Raw genomic sequence first — 17,988 nt, 5'->3', positions numbered from 1 at the left:
CTGTTGAAGCAGGTGTGCAGATGTTTCTCTGTCTCTTTCCCTCTATCTCCTCCTCCCTTCTCAATTTCTCTCTGTATCTATCCAATAATAAATAATTTAAAAAAAAAAAAAAAAAGCAAATTGCTAGTGTTGTGTATAGTATCATGTGTTTTCTTATTTTCTGTGTCTTTTTTTTTTTCTGGTGTGTTTTCAACATGTATCTGGGGAAATGCGTAGGAAGAAATTTAATGGTGGACAAAGGTAAGTGGCGCTACTTATTATTTTATGTTTTCAATAAGGGTAACAAAACAATAGGCTGGGTAACACTTTGAATGTACCTAGAAACACAGTCAGCTTTTCTGTCAAGTGTTTTTGGTAACTTTTTATTTTGAGGTAGTTTCAGACAGATAAATTATAAGAATACTATAGTGAATCCTCATATTTTGCTTGTTTTCACAAATTGCTTGTGCTGAAAAAGTTGAGTTAGGATGTGGGGGGAGAGGAACACCTCTGCAGTGTCGATGGGAATGTAAGTTGGTTCAACCCCTTTGGAAAACAGTCTGGAGGATACTCTCAATGCCAGAAATGGACCTGTCCTGTGACCTGGCACTTTCTCTCTTGGGGATCTATCCAAAGAACACAAAAGCACCTATCCAAATAGACCTGTGTTCATAGCAGCAGAGACTGGAATAGCTCAGCCCTGGAACCCAAATGCCCAACAACATACATATGGTTAAGAAACTTGTGGGGAGTTGGGCGGTAGTGTAGCAGGTTAAGCGCAGATGGTGCAAAGTGCAAGGACTGGTGTAAGGATCCCTGTTTGAGCCCCCAGCTCTCCACCTACAGGGGAGTCGCTTCACAAGTGGTGAAGTAGTTCTGCAGGTGTCTATCTTTATCTCTTTCTCTCTGTCTTCCCCTCCTCTCTCCATTTCTGTCCTATCCAACAACAAGGACATCAGTAACAACAACAATAATAACCACAACAATAAAACAACAAAGGCAACAAAAGGGAATAAATATTTAAAACATTATTAAATAAAATAAAATGAAAAAGAAACTTGTGTATATATATATATATATATATGCAACAGAATACTACTCAGCTGTAAGAAATGATAGAATATCCTCTTTTTTTCCATATCTCAAAAGGAACTTTAAGAAATCACTTTAAGTGAAGTAAGCCAGAAGGAGAAGGACAAATACCAGATGATCTCACTTACAGGTGGAACTTAAGAAATAAGGCAAGGAAAAGGAAACACGGAGTGAAAGTTGGACTTGGGATATATTGCAGCAAAGCAAAAGACTCTGGACTAAGGGGAGCTGAGGGAGCAGTGGAGAGAGAGGACATCAGGTCCCCTGACATGGTGGTGAAAGACTTGGGCTGGTGGTGGGAGTGGCGTGCAGACGTAACAAACGGGGATAAGAAACTATTCATGTATCCATAACTTCCCTGTAAAACATTATGCCCCCCCAAAAAATAATTGGGAGAAAAGAAAAAGTGCAGTGTTAAAATCCTCAAAGGAAAGAAAAAATAGTGTTACTACACTTTAGAAGAATGTGGTCATGGATTATCAATAATTTCAGTCCTTTAAAATATAATGTTTGTGTTAAGTAAGGCAGAACCTGCTAGTTTTTAATTTGGACAGTTTATATAAAATTGCCTTAGTGTGGGGCTGGGTGCTGGCAAACCTGGTTGAGCACATGCGATACAATGCGAAGGGACCTGGGTTCAAGTTTTCCATATCTGCAAGAGGAAATCTTTGCAAGTGGTGAAGCAGGGATGCAGGTGTCTCTCTGTCTCTTTCCCTATCTCCTCCTTCCCTCTTGCTTTCTGGCTATCTCCATCCAATAAATAAAGAGAAGTAAAATAAAATTTCCTTAGTTTTTAATGGGGAGTAAACTAATGTTTGCTGAGTATTTCCCCCTTTCCAGGTACTGTGTTAGGATACTTGGCAAATTATTTCAGTTAATCCAATTTCATGTGGAAAGCTGTTGTTATTCCTATTTTATCAAAGAGGCAGCAGATAGGCTACTTGCTCAGGATTTTACTTATCTTGTAAAATTATTTATTACTTTTTAATTTGATAGGACAGAAGGAACCTGAGAGGGAGGGGGAGGGGAGATAGAGAGAGAGAGAAAGAAAGAGAGACCTGCAGCACTGCTTCACCGCTCATGAAGTATCCTCTCTGTAGGTGAGGACCAGGGGCTTGAACCCAGGTTTTTACACATAGTCTTATGTGCACTCAACTGGGTACATCACCACCTAGCCCCTTGGTCAGATTTTAAAAGGAGAGAGCTAGGTTTTCAGAAGACCTTTTCTCTGTTAAGTTGCCTGTCAGATGACATACTAGAAGGGACAATGATTTTTCTTTTGTTAGGAAGTTGATAATCATCCCCAAATTGGTTGTGGTCTGATGTAATGTATACGCAAGAAAATTAGAACGTTGAAATGCAGGCTTGGGAGGTGACACAGCGGTAGAGTGATGGACTTGCAGGCCTGCAGTCCTCATTTGGATCATCAGCATGCACGTACCAGAGTGATGTGCTCTTCTGGTCTTTACCTCTTTCATGAAATAAATAAAAATAAATCCTTTCAAGTGAGACATGGAGGAGGAGGAGGAAAAAGAAAAGTAGTTGAAATGCTAGGGAAATTCAGCCTTAGTATTGTCTTTGGAATTCACAGAAAAATCATACCCTTCTATTTGTCCAACACTACTCATTTGGGGTGGCAGTGCTTGTGATCGAGTCTCATGGGAAATGTGCACACATGTAGATGCCACTCCTTTACGCAGAGATCACGAGCTCCATGTTGGCTTCTCAGGTGGCATTCCCAGGAAGCAGCAGCCACAGCCCACAGAGGACCTGTCAACCCTCCTCGCTCAGCCACCTGTGCACCCTCTGTTTGCTTGCCCTGCTAGGCGGTCTGGGTCAGCTGGAGAGCCTTGGTGAGCTTCTTGCAGACATAGGAGATGTACCATTCTAGAAGACAGTCCTCCCATCTGGGCATCAGGGTTGGGTTTGCTGCCTGAGAAGGGGGCTGTAGGGAACTTAGGGACCAGTACACGTTCAAAATTGAAACCGGAAGTGGGCAAGGCAAACCACAGGAAGAACCTGCCCGCAGCTCAGTGACGTCTCTCTCAAACCCTGGGAGCTTCCTGGCAATACTTTGCGAAACTTGCCTTTTCATGTTTCCTAACTTCTCCTTCCAGGCCAAGCTGCAGTCAGAGGTGATTAATATGATAGCAGTATAGATATCCGTGCGATAGTTATTATGCGCATGACTTGTGTGAAAAAACTGGTCCCGGTTATGTTCTGTAGATGTTCCCACTGAGGAGTTGCTTCTTACCAGTAGTGCTATTCTGAGCAGTTGCCTGGGAGTTCATGGTCCCACCTTGATTTTATGCCTGGTCAAAAGTTAGAGTATGTTGTTTTCATTCTTTGCTCACCAAGACTGTGCTGGATTCCTGGAGTCTTTGTCCAGTCAGGCACTTGCTCAATGGCGGTGCTTTTGTTTGTAGATGATTGTCCTGCACTTGTTTTGCTTGATGGGAGAGGAGTGTAGTGTTAGGGATACTTAATTATTCACTATTTCTTTAACCATGAGCACCATTTCATAGTGCTTGGTACCAGATTGCCAATATTTATTTATTTATTTATTTATTTATTTTAGATGGATAATAGACATATAGGACCAAAGCTTCCTTTAACATGTTGGGGCCTGGGTTTGAACCTTGATAGTTCATGTAGTGTTTTTTATTTATTTATTTTTTTATTTAAGAAAGGATAAATTAACAAATCCATAGGGTAGGAGGGATACAACTCCACACAATTCCCACCACCCAATCTCCATATCCCACCCCCTCCCCTGATAGCTTTCCCATTCTCTATCCCTCTGGGAGCATGGACCCAGGGTCGTTGTGGGTTGCAGAAGGTGGAAGGTCTGGTTTCTGTAATTGCTTCCCCGCTGAACATGGGTGTTGACTGGTCGGTCCATACTCCCAGTCTGCCTCTCTCTTTCCCTAGTAGGGTGTGTCTCTGGGGAAGCGGAGCTCCAGGACATGTTGGTGGGGTCTTCAGTCCAGGGAAGTCTGGCCAGCATCCTGATGGCATCTTGTTGTTGCAGCGGTCAGGTGTCGGGCTGCACCGCGGAGAAGAGAGTGGACGTCCAGAGCAAAGGGGTACACAAATCTTTATTATAGGATGGGGGGGTGGCTCAGGCCACGTGGAGTCAGCCGACAATGGCCGTCCCCACTACCTGACCACGGGGCGAGAGAAGGGGGCGAGATCTGAGAGAGGGGGAGCTGAGAGCCCAGAGAGCAAGGGGGGGGTGAGGGGACTTTTTATTGGGCGACAACCAGGGGTGACATGTGGGGCCAGGATTGGTTGAAGGGGGCACTGCTAGGATTTCGCGGGGTGTAGTAAAATCTGGGAGTGGAGACTGCATCAGAATAATTCCTCAGCAACATCTCCTCCTATCCCTTTATATCTAAATGGACACAGTAAAGAAAAATGGAATGGAGCAGGCCCGGCTAGCTCAGTCGGTAGAACATGAGACTCTTAATCTCAGGGTCATGGGTTCGTGCCCCACGTTGGGCGCCAGATGTTGTTGTAGCGGTCAGGTGTCGGGCTGCACCGCGGAGAAGAGAGTGGACGTCCAGAGCAAAGGGGTACACAAATCTTTATTATAGGATGGGGGGGTGGCTCAGGCCACGTGGAGTCAGCTGACAATGGCCGTCCCCACTACTTGACCACGGGGCGAGAGAAGGGGTGAGATCTGAGAGAAGGGGAGCTGAGAGCCCAGAGAGAGCGAGGGGGGGGTGGGGGGCATTTTATTGGGCGACAACCAGGGGTGACATGTGGGGCCAGGATTGGTTGAAGGGGGCACTGCTAGGATTTCGCGGGGCATAGTAAAACCTGGGGGCGGAGACTGCATCAGAATAATTCCTCAGCAACAGCATCTGGAACCTGGTGACTGAAAAGAGAGTTAACATACAAAGCCAAACAAATTGTTGAGCACATGTAGTGTTTTATCAAATAAACTGGCAGAGGTAGCAGTACATTTAAAAACATTTGCAATCCGTGTTACCCTGTGCTTTTGAAGTTTCAAGAGTTGTAGCTCAGAATTTTAGAGCTATGAGGAACCTGAAGACTAGCTAGTTAAAGAATCACAGACGACAGGCTACAGAGACGAGGGAAAACAAAGTAAAGTTTGGTGGGAATTGTTGTGACATGCGCACTGATAGAATTTTCAGGAGTGCTTTTTTGCTCCTGGAAATTCTGCTCCAACCGCTTTCTATACTTTGAAAAAAAGACACTACTTATTTTATCCTTTAAAGTAGAGGGCCCACGGTGTCTTCTAGGGTTTCAGGAAAGAAACTACTGTTCTTTTCAGCATTGCTGTGTTCAAAAAGATGTTAAGAGCAGAATGGGAAAGTTAGTCTCTGGAGTTTGATTTCTGTCCAATACCTTACCAAAAATGTGATTGAGTTTTCTTTTTTAAATTTATGAAAGGGAAAGTAACATCCCACATGGTTGTTGTACAGATCAAATGTGTCCTATAGAGATATATCCAGCACTGTCTGGAATATCCAACTACTTGGTAAACGTTTGTCCTTTTTTAATTCCAGTAGCATTCTCCTCTAATGACACATAAACACACACACAAGCCTACAGATAGAAATACCTGTATACCCCCCCACATGCACATAAGTGTAAATATATATATACACATAACTGATATGCATTCCAGAAGTACGTATACCAGAATCCCTCCCCAGGAGTTAGTAGACTGGTGTTTTAGTCCTAGGTACAACTCTTAGCATAGCATCTGGATTTACTCTCAGGCAACCTATGCCTACACTTATTGACCTTGTGAGCACAGAGTTGACCATCTTTCCATTATTGTTGATCTGACTTAGGAGTTTTCATTCCCAGTGGTGCTTATCTTCTTGGTTTAAATTGTTTACTTTCTGGGCCTGGGAGATGGCTCAATGGTAAAGCTCTTGCCTAAAGTTGAGTGAGACCCTCAGTTTGAGCCCCAGTGTTACATGGGAGCACTATGGACAGAGCTGGGGGATGGGTGGGGGCGGGGATGACTGCATGGATAGTGACTACAGGGCACTTTGGAGTCTCCTACCTCCTAAAAGTATGGAATAGAAAGTGGGTCAAGGATGTGGCTCATGCATATACAAGATCTAGGGTTCATTCCTTTGCATTGTGTAATCATAAATAAATAATTATAGAAATACAAGACTAATTTTTGACAGTAAGAGCTACTGTTTTCTATAACACACTTGCCTGCCTCCCCTCATCTTTCAACTATTTTGGCAGAAGTAGCCCTCATAATGAAGTCTCCCACAACCTCCCCCCCCAGCCATTTTATGTCGGGTCGTTCCTGCTTAGCAATTACTGTTAACATTACACTCATTTTTTATTTCCTTATTTATTGTCTGTTCATCTGTGTTAGCTCAGCAAGGACATGACGTGGGGTTTTGTCTTTTTTTTTTTTTCTTTCACTGTTTTATCTCTAGCTTTTCAGGCACTCAGTAAATATTTGAATGTGTGGATTTCAGTAGTGGTTTGTCTGTCTTTAAGTTTAAAATTTCTTTGTCACTGAAGCTTTCCCCAGTGTGGTGGGGGCTGGACTTGAACCTGTGTTGCATGTGTAGCAATTACTGTTAACATTACACTCATTTTTTACTTCCTTATTTATTGTCTATCCATCTGTGTTAGCTCAGCAAGGACTTGGGGTTTTGTCTATTTTTTTTTTCTTTCACTATTTTATCTCTAGCTTCTCAGACACTCAGTAAATATTTGAATGTGTGGATTTCAGTAGTGGTTTGTCTTATCTTTAAGTTTAAAATTTCTTTGTCACTGAAGCTTTCCCCAGTGTGGTGGGGGCTGGACTTGAACCTGTGTTGTATGTGTATCGAGGCAGGCACCCTCCCAGGTGAGCTGTCTTGTTGGCCATTGATTCTCAGTATTGCTGAGTCTTTTCAAGTGTTAGCACTATGAGACGCATATATTTAGTGCTTTTGGTAATTGTCCACAGGAGACTTTTCAACCTTTGGAATACATATACCAACTGGAGGAAAAAAAAAAGTCTTTGCAGCTTTATAATTTGCATTGTGATATTGGCTTTTTTTTTTCTTTAAACTTTTGTGAAAGTTATAGGCATACACTCAACCTGCTCATATATTTTGCTCTCTGTTGTGAGCTCAGCTCAGTGCTGAGAACTGACTCATTCTCTCCAGAAGTTTACAGTTCAGGTGAGGAGAGTTGAGGAGACACTCAGCTATCTCTGTGGCAGGTTCCTTCTCTCGTTCCTGCCTCTGAGTGATAGCTGTCTCCAGCTCCCTTTTCTAGTCTGTGCGCTCTCCTTGGGACTCTTCACAAGCCTCCAGCTTTCCCTTGACCCTTCTTTGTCCTCTGCACCAGCACTGGGATGTTGGCTAGGCCTCTCAGTTGTAGGCACCAATGCAAACTCTGACTCTGCTCCCCTGACAGGAGGGTCCTGCCACTGGAAAAGGCATTTCTTTCTATTCTCTTATTTATTTATTTATTTATTTATTTATTTATTTATTTATTCATTTCAACTGCTCAGACTGAAACTCTTAGAAGTCCTCCTTGAACTCTTTTTTTTTCTCACATCTACATATAAATTGTCCTGTAGGATCTTTCTTTCAAGTCCAGGCCCAGTCGACCACTTCTCTCCTTGCCAGGAGTGCACTGCTTCCTCATCTAAATATCTTTGATCGAGTGTTTATGACCGCCACTGACAGTCTCCTGCTTCCACCCTTTCCCTGCTGTAGTGGCTCTCCTCCTTCTCCTTCTCCTCCTCCTCCTCCTCCTCCTCCTCCTCCTCCTCCTCCTCCTTTTTTCATTACCAGCTTTACCGCCTGTGAAGCGACTCCCTTGCAGGTAGGGAGCTGGGGGCTTGAACCGGGATCCTTACGCCGATCCTTGTGCTTTGCATCACCTGTGCTTAACCTGCTGTGCTACCACCCGACTCCCATGTAATGGTTCTTCTAAAATGAAAGCTAGGTTGTGTCATTCTTCTGCTCAGAATCCTTTCTTTACAAGTTTCCAATCTCACTAGACAAACAAAAACTCTTAAGACTTTCCAGTGGCCTATTGGGGAAAGGAACCAATTCTTAGCACCATGCTTAGCTCATAATAGACAATGAAATATCTGAGCAAGTTTGAACAACTTTAGCACAGGTTAAAAAAAAAAAAACATTCTGATACCATACCGCAAATTCTAAGATTGTATATAAGCTTCCCCCCACCCCAGTTTACCTGTCTTGTTTAACCTCTTTCTTTCACTAACCCTACCTCACTTCTTACCATTTCCTCCCTCCTTTCATGTTGCTTCTTGTTTGACAGCTATTTTGGCCCGCTGTTCCTCTGGTGTATCTGTGACCTCTCTCAGGGCCTTTGTGTATTTCATTCTTTGAACCTGTCTCTTCTCCCAGTCATCTGCATGGGTCATTTCCTCTCTGACTATTTTCAGGTATCTATCTGGTCAGTATCCTCACAGAGAGGCAACACTGCTCTCCTCCCTTGATCTACCCTCTGGGCCTGCCACTCCCTGTCTCTCTTATACCCCTTTGCTTTCTCCCATGGCAATAAACCCTATGTACTTACTTTTCTTAGGGGTTTATGATATTTTTCTCTCCTGTCTGAATTGCACAACAGTTTCACGTAGACAGAGACCTATTTTTATTCATTGTTATATCCTCCATGCTTAGAAAAGTGTCTGGTATGTTACAGGCACTTAGTAAATATTTATTGAATGAAAGGAAACAAGTGACATATAACACAGCCATTAGAATAAGAAGCATGGGGGGCCAGGTAGTGGCGCACCTGGTTGAGTGCACTTTACAATGCACAAGGACCAAGGTTCGAGCCCCCAGTCCCCACCTGCAGGGGGAAAGCTTTTGTGAGTGGTGAAGCAGGGCTGCAGGTGTCTCTCTGACACCTACAGACCTTCTTCACTGCCTGTGAAATGACCCCCTTGCAAGTGTGGAGCTGGGGCTGGAACTATGATCCTTGAGCCAGTCCTTGGCCTTTGCACCATATGCACTTAACCCGCTGTGCTACTGCCAGGCCCCAAGTTTGTTTTTAATGTAGCTAGCAGCTATGCTATAGCCAACATAGTGTCAATGATGAATTCAACAACAAAAAAGCTGGGTACCTCTCTTCTCATCATTGTTTGTCACTAATATGTTTTCCTGTCTTGATCTATTGCCTAAAAAAGTGACAATGGTAAATATAGCCGTGTGTGTGTGTGTGTGTGTATGTATGTTTTTTTTTTTAGTTTTTTTTTTTGCTGTAGGACCTGTTCATATCTGCCTGTGCATTTTGCAGTACCCTGGCCAGCAAAGTTTCATTTTTATTTTCTTTTATATAGAGTACAGAGCAGCACAGAGGCAGAAAGAGAGTGAAAGAGACCACAGCATTGAAACTTCTTTCAGTTTGGTAGAGGTCAGGCTCAAACCTGAGGAAAAAAATAAATAAACCTTTTCATTCAAATGAAAGTAAAAACAGAGATACAATAAAATTCCATTTAAATTTAAAAAAAGAATGTAAAAACATTTTCATTGTTTTAATTGACTTGTTCAAATATCATGTCTTAACAATATGGTAAATGTCTTGAATGATTTTCTTATTTTTGGGTGAATGTGTAAATTAAGGGTAAAGTAGAAGTCCCCAAAACCATGTCCACACTTTGAAAGTTAATATTTGGCAATCTCAGTTTTCTGAAAATGTGATATTGCATTATATTGAATATGTCTTGAAAACCACATTCAAATGCTACTGTAGAAAATGCAGAAATGTTTTCCTTAAAGACAGATGCAACAACACAGAGAACTAAGAGTCTCTGTTTTCTGAATTGAAACATTTACTTTTTAAGTGTTAAGTACTGTTCATCTCACGATCTGATGACATAGTAAAAGTAGCTTTCCAGTGACAATTTGCTTGCCTTTAATTTTGATCCAGAAAGTCACATCTAACTGACTGACTTGATGAATTAAAAACAGATTTTAAAACTAGATTTTAAAAAAGAAAATGAGTCAGGATTCCTTCACAGAAACAGCTCTGGCTAATTCAAGCAGAAAGGTTTAATAAGTGATTTTTATTTTTATTTTTTTTAAGTGCCCTACAACTGTTGTGTAGATTGAAGAAACAAACTCTAGGCTGACTTTCAGGGATTACATTAAAATGTCAGATGGCAACTAGGTCACCAACAGTTGTGATCTCTTGGGATCAGAGAGGTGTCTGCAGATTTGGGCAGCTGTATTTTCTCACAGTCTGTCATGGACCTTGGTACATCCACCACTGTCAGGGCTCTTACCACTATTAGAAAGGACTTACAGGGGGCCTGGGTGGTGGTGCATCTGGTTGAGCACATGTGTTACAGTGCACAAGGACCTGGGTTCAAACCCCCAGTCCCCACCGGCAGGGGGAAAACTTTGTGGGTGGTGATGCAGGGCTGCAGGTGTCTCTCTGACTCTCCCTCTGTCTCCCCAATCCTCTTAATTTCTGGCTGACTCTGTACAATAAAGATAAAGATATTTTTTAAAAAACGAAAAGAAAGGAATCATAGACATGCAACCACCTCCTGAGCTCTGGCTCTGGAGCCAAGTCATGCCTGTTACAGCCTGTGTGACGGGAGGGATTCTGTGAGTCCTTCATATCTATGAATCCTGTGGCTGAATGAAGGGACTTCTGCAAATGCCGCTAAATGCGGCTGTTTCCATGACAACTAATAGTAGCAGCCTAACTCCAACCTCTGTTCTACTTCTGTCTTCCAAGTCTTAGTGAGCATTTCTGGTTGATGGGGACCTACACACCATCCTTAATGCAGCAGCACCTGGGAAGTAGTGTTTGGCTTCCTGCTCTCTGCAGGACTGGGAGCCATTCACTGCCCAACGGTGAAGTGGCTGATGAACTCTGGTTCACTGGATTTGTCACTGATAGCTATCCAGGGGGCTGTGTGGTTACACTGAGCAAGGGTGCAAATAATGCCATCAGAGTACGTTGAGAAACTTATGTCTGCTGTTTAGCATATTTTTATTGTCTTACGGTATTTGAAAATAGTACCCCAAATTGGTCCTCCACCTATATAATGAATTTAGTCATCTGTAGATGCTAAAAGTTTTACTACATATACAGTATAGTTAACAGATGAAAAGCCTGAAAGAGGGGAGAAAAAAAAGAAAAAGGAAAGAAAAAAAAACATTAGAAGGGGAGAAGTCAGGGTGTCAGGTGGTAGCGCAGCGGCTTAAGCGCACGTGGTGCTCAAGCTCAAGGACCGGCGTAAGGATCCCGGTTCAGGCCCCTGGCTCCCCACCTGCAAGGGAGTCGCTTCACAGGCGGTGAAGCAGGTCTGCAGGTGTCTGTCTTTCTCTCCCCCTCTCTGTTTTCCCCTCCTCTCTCTATTTCTCTCTGTCCTATCTAACAATGACGACATCAGTAACAACAACAATAATAACTGAAACAATAAAAAACACGGGAAAATAAATACATATAAAAAAAAAAAGGAGAGAAGTCAGTGTTATATGAAGCCGGCTGGAGCTGATAATGAAGGTGGAAGAGAGGAACAATCATTTGATTTGGCAGCACTGGGTCTTACTAGTATTCTTGAAGGTTCTAGTAAAGAAATAGAACCGAAAGTCAAATTGCAGGTTCAGGCTGTGAGTAAGGGGAGGATTGGAGCAGAGATTATAGGATAAGATTTTGAGAAGCTTGACTTGTGAGGAACTGGTAGCTGTTTTTTGTCCAAAGCACTTGTTTATTTATACACCATAATTAACTAGAGCTAAAAAGGTCCTCCGCAAATACCACATACACCATAAGCACACCCCTCCTTAATTTTGTCTTTTCCGATAGCTTGAATTATAAAGTGTGTGCTGTTAAAATAATGCGTTTAGTGATATGATGGGTACATTGTATTTGTTCTGTAAGTTACTTCGCTTTTGATAATTTATTTTGTAAAGTTCCAGTTGATTATTTTGAATTACATTGTTTGTAAAGTGCCAATTAATTACTACTATAATTTGAAGTTCCTGTTTATTTTTACAGTCCTAACAGCTGACTTTAGTATTGGTTTGATTGATTAGTTAACTGGGCATTGGTTAGAGAAATTCACTTTTGGTCCATGAAAATACCACTGGAATTTCAAAACAAGACTTAACTGGCTTTAGCAGCTAGCTACTATTTCTCAAGTCTGTACTGTATGATAGTCATTATTTCTGATCTTGTGGATGAACAAGTTTATCAGATCTCAAGAAGGAGGGGGCCAGGAATTAAATACTGAAGTATTGATGAAATAGTTTCAGAAAGTATCTACTTATCTATCTATTTATTTTTGCCTCCAGGGTTATTGCTGGAGCTAGGGGCCAGCAGTATGAATCCACTGTTCCTATCAGCCATTTTTTTCCTTTTTTTTTTTTTAATTAGGACAGAGAAATTTAGAGAGTAGTGGGAGATAGAGATGGAGAAAGAAAGACACCTGCAGACCTGCTTTGCAGCTTGTAAATCGACCCCCCACACACACCGCAGGTGGGGTCTTGAATCTGCATCTTTGAGCAGGTCCTTGCACGAACACTACGTGTAATTAACGGAGTACAACACTGCCTGCTCTCCAGATAGTTTTTAGTGCCATTGGGAAAATGGCAGAGAAATGTTGGGTTGCTGGAAAAGCCATGATGCATTTTTGCATAGAAATACATCATGGGGGGCAGGGCAGAGCGCCCCCTGCTAAGTGCACTTTTTTACAAGGGTCCAGGCTCAGGCCCCTGCTCCCCACCTGGTCAGGGTCCGCTTCACGAATGGCAAAGCAGGTCTGCAGGTGTCTGTCTTTCTCTCCCTCTCTCTGTCTTTCCATCCTCTCTCAATTTCTCTCTGTCCTATCTAATACAAATAAGAAAGGGAAAAAAATCACACACATACACACACAGGAAAAAATGACTGCCAGAAGCAGTGGATTCGTAGTACTGGCACCAAGCCCTGGCAGTGCAAAGAGAATGAAAGAAATACATGATAATTTTTTTCCAGCAACCCTAGAATATGGTAGTGGGGGATATCTATTTTAGATAAAAGTCAAGAAAGGCTTCTCTGAGCAAGTAACATTTGAGCTGAGACCCGAATGATAAAGAACCAGCCTTGTGAATATGCAGGACTAGACACTTGAGTACATGTGCCAGGGCCAGAGAGAAGACACTTCTGTTGGAGGGAGGTTAGTGCTGGCCATGATGGAGAAATGGGATTTTACTCTAAATGAAATGCAGTATTGTTGCAGCAGGGCAGTTGACTGGCCTGAGTGACAACAATGAAAAGATGACCCTGCTTGACGGGGATTTCGTGGGCAGTGAGGAGACAGTTGGACTGGGGACTTATTTCAGAGATCTGCTGGATTCACAGATGGGCTGCATGCAGGGATGGAGATGAGTGGGAAGATGGTGAGAAAGAGAAGATAGCTGTAGGCTGGGGCTTCCCAGCATGCTTCAGGGGAGGAAAGCAGGTGGCTTGTCTGGGAATTGGTAAATGTGAGATATCTACTGGGTATCCAAGGCTGAACATTTTTACATCTAGTGTTTAGGAGGCAAGATAGGTCCCAGATAGACTGACCCGGGCAGCATCAGTGTTCACACCCTATACTGCAGGAGAAAGAAGAGAATGTGGTCCAGAGCTGAGCCTGGAGGGGGAGAAGTCAGCGGAGGGCCAGGCACGCAGGAGGAATACCAGAAATAAGCATTTTGTGTAAGCCAAGGGGAGGGGGAAAGAGGGCATTTTGAGAAGCAGCATTAGTGTTCAGCTGTGTGAGGTAGTGCTACCGGGTCAGGCAGGATGAAGACAGGGAAATGGCAAGATTTGGCAGTCTGGAAAGTGTTAGCCTGTCTAGAGCAGTTTCACTGTCATCGTAGAGTCAGAAGCTATTTGGAGAGGCATGAATGAATGAATGAGTGAATGAATGAATGAGTGAATGATTAAGAGTAATAAAGAGACAATGATTAAAGTCAAGGGAGTGGTGCATTGTGTCAGGACACAGGTTTGTATGAATGCCTTACAGGTTCCAGGTTCAGTCTCCAGCACTACCATGAATCAGAGCTGAGCAGTACTTTGGCCTGCCCTTCCCCCCTTATAAAAACAGAGAAACCTTTAGATACAGTGACTGGGGGTGATACTTTTGAGAAGTTTTGCTGTGAACGGGGTGAGAGTGGGGGCTAAAAGTGGAGTTAAGTAAAAAGGGTGAAGTCAAGGGAAGCATATTGTGTGTGGTGTGTGGTGTGTGTGTGTGTGTGTGTGTGTACGTACTCTTAAAGATTGGGAAATAACAAAGCCTATTTATGTGAAAATGGAAATAATCCACTAGGGAGGATAATTGATGATACAAGGACAGAGAGATTAATTGTGGGATCAAATCCTTAGTCAAGTTGGTACTGATGGACTGAGTGAGGTACAGAACACAAGTGGGAGAATTACTCTTTGCAGGAATAAGGACACAATGATAGACTATGACGATTGGGAGCCAGGCGGTGACGCAGCGGGTTAAGCGCACAGACCAGCATCAGGATCCTGGTTCGAGCCTCTGGCTCCCCACCTGCAGGGGTGTCGCTTCACGGGCAGTGAAAGCAGGTCTGCAGGTGTCTGTCTTTCTCTCCCCCTCTGTCTTCCCCTCCTCTCCATTTCTCTCTGTCCTATCCAACAATGACAGCAATAACAACAACAATAATAACGACAACAATGATAAACAAGGGCAACAAAAGGGAAAAATAAATAAAACTTAAAAAAAAAAAAAAAAGAACATGACAGCTCTGTCCCTGTCCCACAACTCTCCCATCAGTCTGTCCAGACTCCTTTGGACCAGGTTGCTCCATCTTCTTTCTCTTGCCACTGATTTTTTTTTCATGTGCTATGCTATATATGGTGGTGTTATTATTATTGCTGTTGTATTCGTGCTGTGAATAGACTTGGCATGAAGCAGCTGGTGATTTATGAACACTAATTTCAGTTTCTGTACCAATAGGTGAAGCGAAAAACTTACTGCCTTATCTTGGACCCAATAAAATGAGAGATTGTTTCTGTACCATAAATTTGGACCAAGAAGAAGTTTATCGTACCCAAGTTGTGGAGAAGTCTTTAAGGTCTGTAAAAACTTACGTGAACTACTGTTTGTATGGTATACACTGATCCATAAATCTTACGCATCTTCTAGTAATTACTTTTTGTTTTTACATTCTAAATTTAGTCTCTGAAATTTCAGAAGCAGAGAGCCTGAGTGAGCCTTAATGTTGAGCTGGTTTTGCTTGCTTCTTTCTGACAAGTTATCTTTGACAAGTTGTCATCTGGCATTTGCTTAATATTTCACTGACCTGGTAGCTCACTGCCTCTGAAACAGCTCATTCAGTTCTGAAACTATTCTGGCTCTTAGAAAACTCTTTCTTAGTTGATTCAAGTTTATCAAAATGAGAAACCTCTTTATGTCAAGAACTTTGTTGGGTGTTGTTTGCTCACACTTCCGTGAAATAAAGATGAACAGAGTGCTTGCTTTTATGTGACTTCCTCTGTTGCCTCAAAAATGTGTCTTCTTAATTACTCCTAATTCTCCCCCTTGGATTTCTGGAGAATGAGTTTGATCCATCTGTCACATGACACTCTTAAAGTTTATCCAAGTTACTCAACCAGGTAGGGAAAAGAAATGAACTCTTATAAGTTCTCTTTTGAAAGTAACAGGAGCTTGGGATTATCGGTCAGTTCTGATGCATAAAATGGAATGTGCTGTCTCTGTCCTATACTTGTTTGGGACAAAACTCCATTGCAGAACTGTGCTGGAAGGCTGGAGTCTCATTCAGAGATAAGAGTCAAAGCCAGGGCACAGAGAGTTGTTGGGATGAACTCATGGAGTTTGACTGTCACAGTTTACCTGGAAGTTGTTTTTCAGGTTTCTGTATTTTGGATGGTTCCTCTCCTTCGTGTGTGTGTGTGTGTGTGTGTGTGTGTGTGTGTGTGTGTGTGTGTGTGTGTGTGTGTTAGAGACAGAGAGAAATTGAGAGGCATGGGGAAGATGGAGGAGGAGAGATAAACAGCTGCAGCACTGTTTCACTGTTTATGAATCTTCTCCTTCAGGTAGGTACCAGGGGCTTGAACCTGGCTCCTGTAATGTGTCTGCTTTACCAGCTGCACCACCGCCTGGCGCCTTTTCACGTCTCCTTTTCCTTATACTCTTTTTTTTCACTGAAGATTTTTTTCCCTTATGGTTTTATTTTCTGTTTGTTTATTTTATTTATTTATTTATTTATTTAAACTAGAACACTACTTGGCTCTGGCTTGTGGTGTGAGGAATTGAACCTGGGACCTTAGAGCCTCAGGCATGAGAATCTACATAAAATATTTATAATTTTGAATGTCTATTAAGTTCTTCACAGAAAATGCATTGTAGAATGGTGAAAATTTTGAAGTCATATACTTCACATTTTTAGTCATAGACCATCTATCCCTGTTATATTGGAATGCTGGTGTTGTTCACCTCTTCTAAATGGTGGAACTGAGTCAGCAAAAGACAGGACAATTTGTACATATAGTAAAGGAAGTTAGAAATGAAACTGAGATCTGACACCTGAAACTTTTAAAATCTCAAATTGTGACTTAAGCACACAGATTCTACACCACATTATAGCGCGAGCTACACAGAGCTACCAATTGTGCGTTGAATACTTGCAGTTGTTTCTAATATGTAGCCTTGTAAGTGAGTAACTAAAATTAGCATAGTTTCAAGGCCTGGGCCCTCACCTGCAGAGGGAAAGCTTTACAAGTGGTGAAGCAGTGCTGCAGGTGTCTCTCTGTCTCCCCCTTCCCTCTCAATTTCTGACTGTTTCTATCAAATAAATAAAATAATTAAAACATTTTTTAAAAAAAGGCAGTAAGCCAGATAACCCCTTAAAAGTATTTGTAGAAGTCCTGAACAGATATTTCACAAAAGAAAATACAGCAAAAGTCAAGAAACACATTGTTTGGGTTAAGTGCAGGTGGCGCAAAGCGCAAGGACTGGCCTAAGGATCCCGGTTCGAGCCCTGGCTCCCCACCTGCAGGGGAGTCGCTTCACAGGCAGTGAAGCAGGTCTGCAGGTGTCTATTTTTCTCTCTCCCTCTTTGTCTTCCCCTCCTTTCTCCATTTCTGTCTGTCCTATCCAACAACGATGACAATAAAACAACAAGGGCAACAAAAGGGAATAAATAAATGTAAAAAATCATAAAAAAAAAAAAAACACATTGTTACTCATTCAGGGAATTTAGCTGAAAATCACGTCTGTTGCTGCATATGTAGACAGACAGAGAAATAATGGGCAGCCCATATCTGTGGTCTTGGGAGAACTACTGTAGTTGCCAGTGGAAGGATTGGGGCTACAGAACTGTAGTGGTGGGAAATATGTGGAATTATACTCCCGCTATCTCATAATTTTGTAAATCAGTATTAAATCACTAATAATAACATATATTCTCAAAGCAGCGCTTTATTCAGCATTATCCGTTGTAGGTGTTATAAATTATTGAGATTAATGTAGCTTTATGCCTTTTGGAGATAGCAGTGGTATGAATGGCACTGTATTCAGCTCCCATCTGTACCCACTGTGGATGGGCAGCTGCCAGGTCTTCTGCCCACACGACCCCTCTTAAGCTGCTTGACCAAAGCTCACTCTGGCATCTGTGGTTCAGTTCAGTTTGCTCAGGATTTAGTTGAAATTTTATAATCATATTGGAACTTTCAAAGCTCTTTTCTGTTGTGTTTTCATTTGTATTTTATTTATTAGGAATGGTATTTGAGGACACTGTTGAGTTTTCTTCTTCTTCTAGCGTTTGCCCTTCTTCCGTAGCCAGTCAACAGCATCAGGTTGAGCCTGATGTCAAGTTTCGAGACCTCCTTTGAATCTGGAGAGGTGGCAGTCGTTGACTATGTGGGTCATAGTCTGTCTGGAGCCGCAGGGGCAGTTCGGGTCGTCTCTGG

General features: G+C 42.4%; 1 protein-coding gene across 3 annotated transcripts in view; it reads left to right on the top strand.

Annotated features, from left to right (window-relative positions):
* The window catches only part of RASA2 (RAS p21 protein activator 2), a 117,568-nt gene that overhangs the window by 10,912 nt on the left and 88,668 nt on the right, over positions 1 to 17,988 (top strand). For all 3 annotated transcript variants that reach the window (XR_009551519.1, XM_060197488.1, XM_060197487.1), the window contains exon 2: positions 15,014 to 15,131. Coding sequence is in view for 2 of the 3 variants with exons in the window: in XM_060197488.1 (XP_060053471.1) it covers positions 15,014 to 15,131 (118 nt within the window). In the remaining variant the exon portion in view is untranslated. The remainder of the gene's footprint in view (positions 1 to 15,013; positions 15,132 to 17,988) is intronic.

This window comes from Erinaceus europaeus, chromosome 9 (genome assembly GCF_950295315.1).
Source record: "Erinaceus europaeus chromosome 9, mEriEur2.1, whole genome shotgun sequence".
In the NCBI taxonomy this organism is placed as follows: Eukaryota; Metazoa; Chordata; class Mammalia; order Eulipotyphla; family Erinaceidae; genus Erinaceus; species Erinaceus europaeus.
The sequence above is the reverse complement of the archived record's forward strand: the minus strand, read 5'-3'. Positions and strand labels throughout refer to the sequence as shown.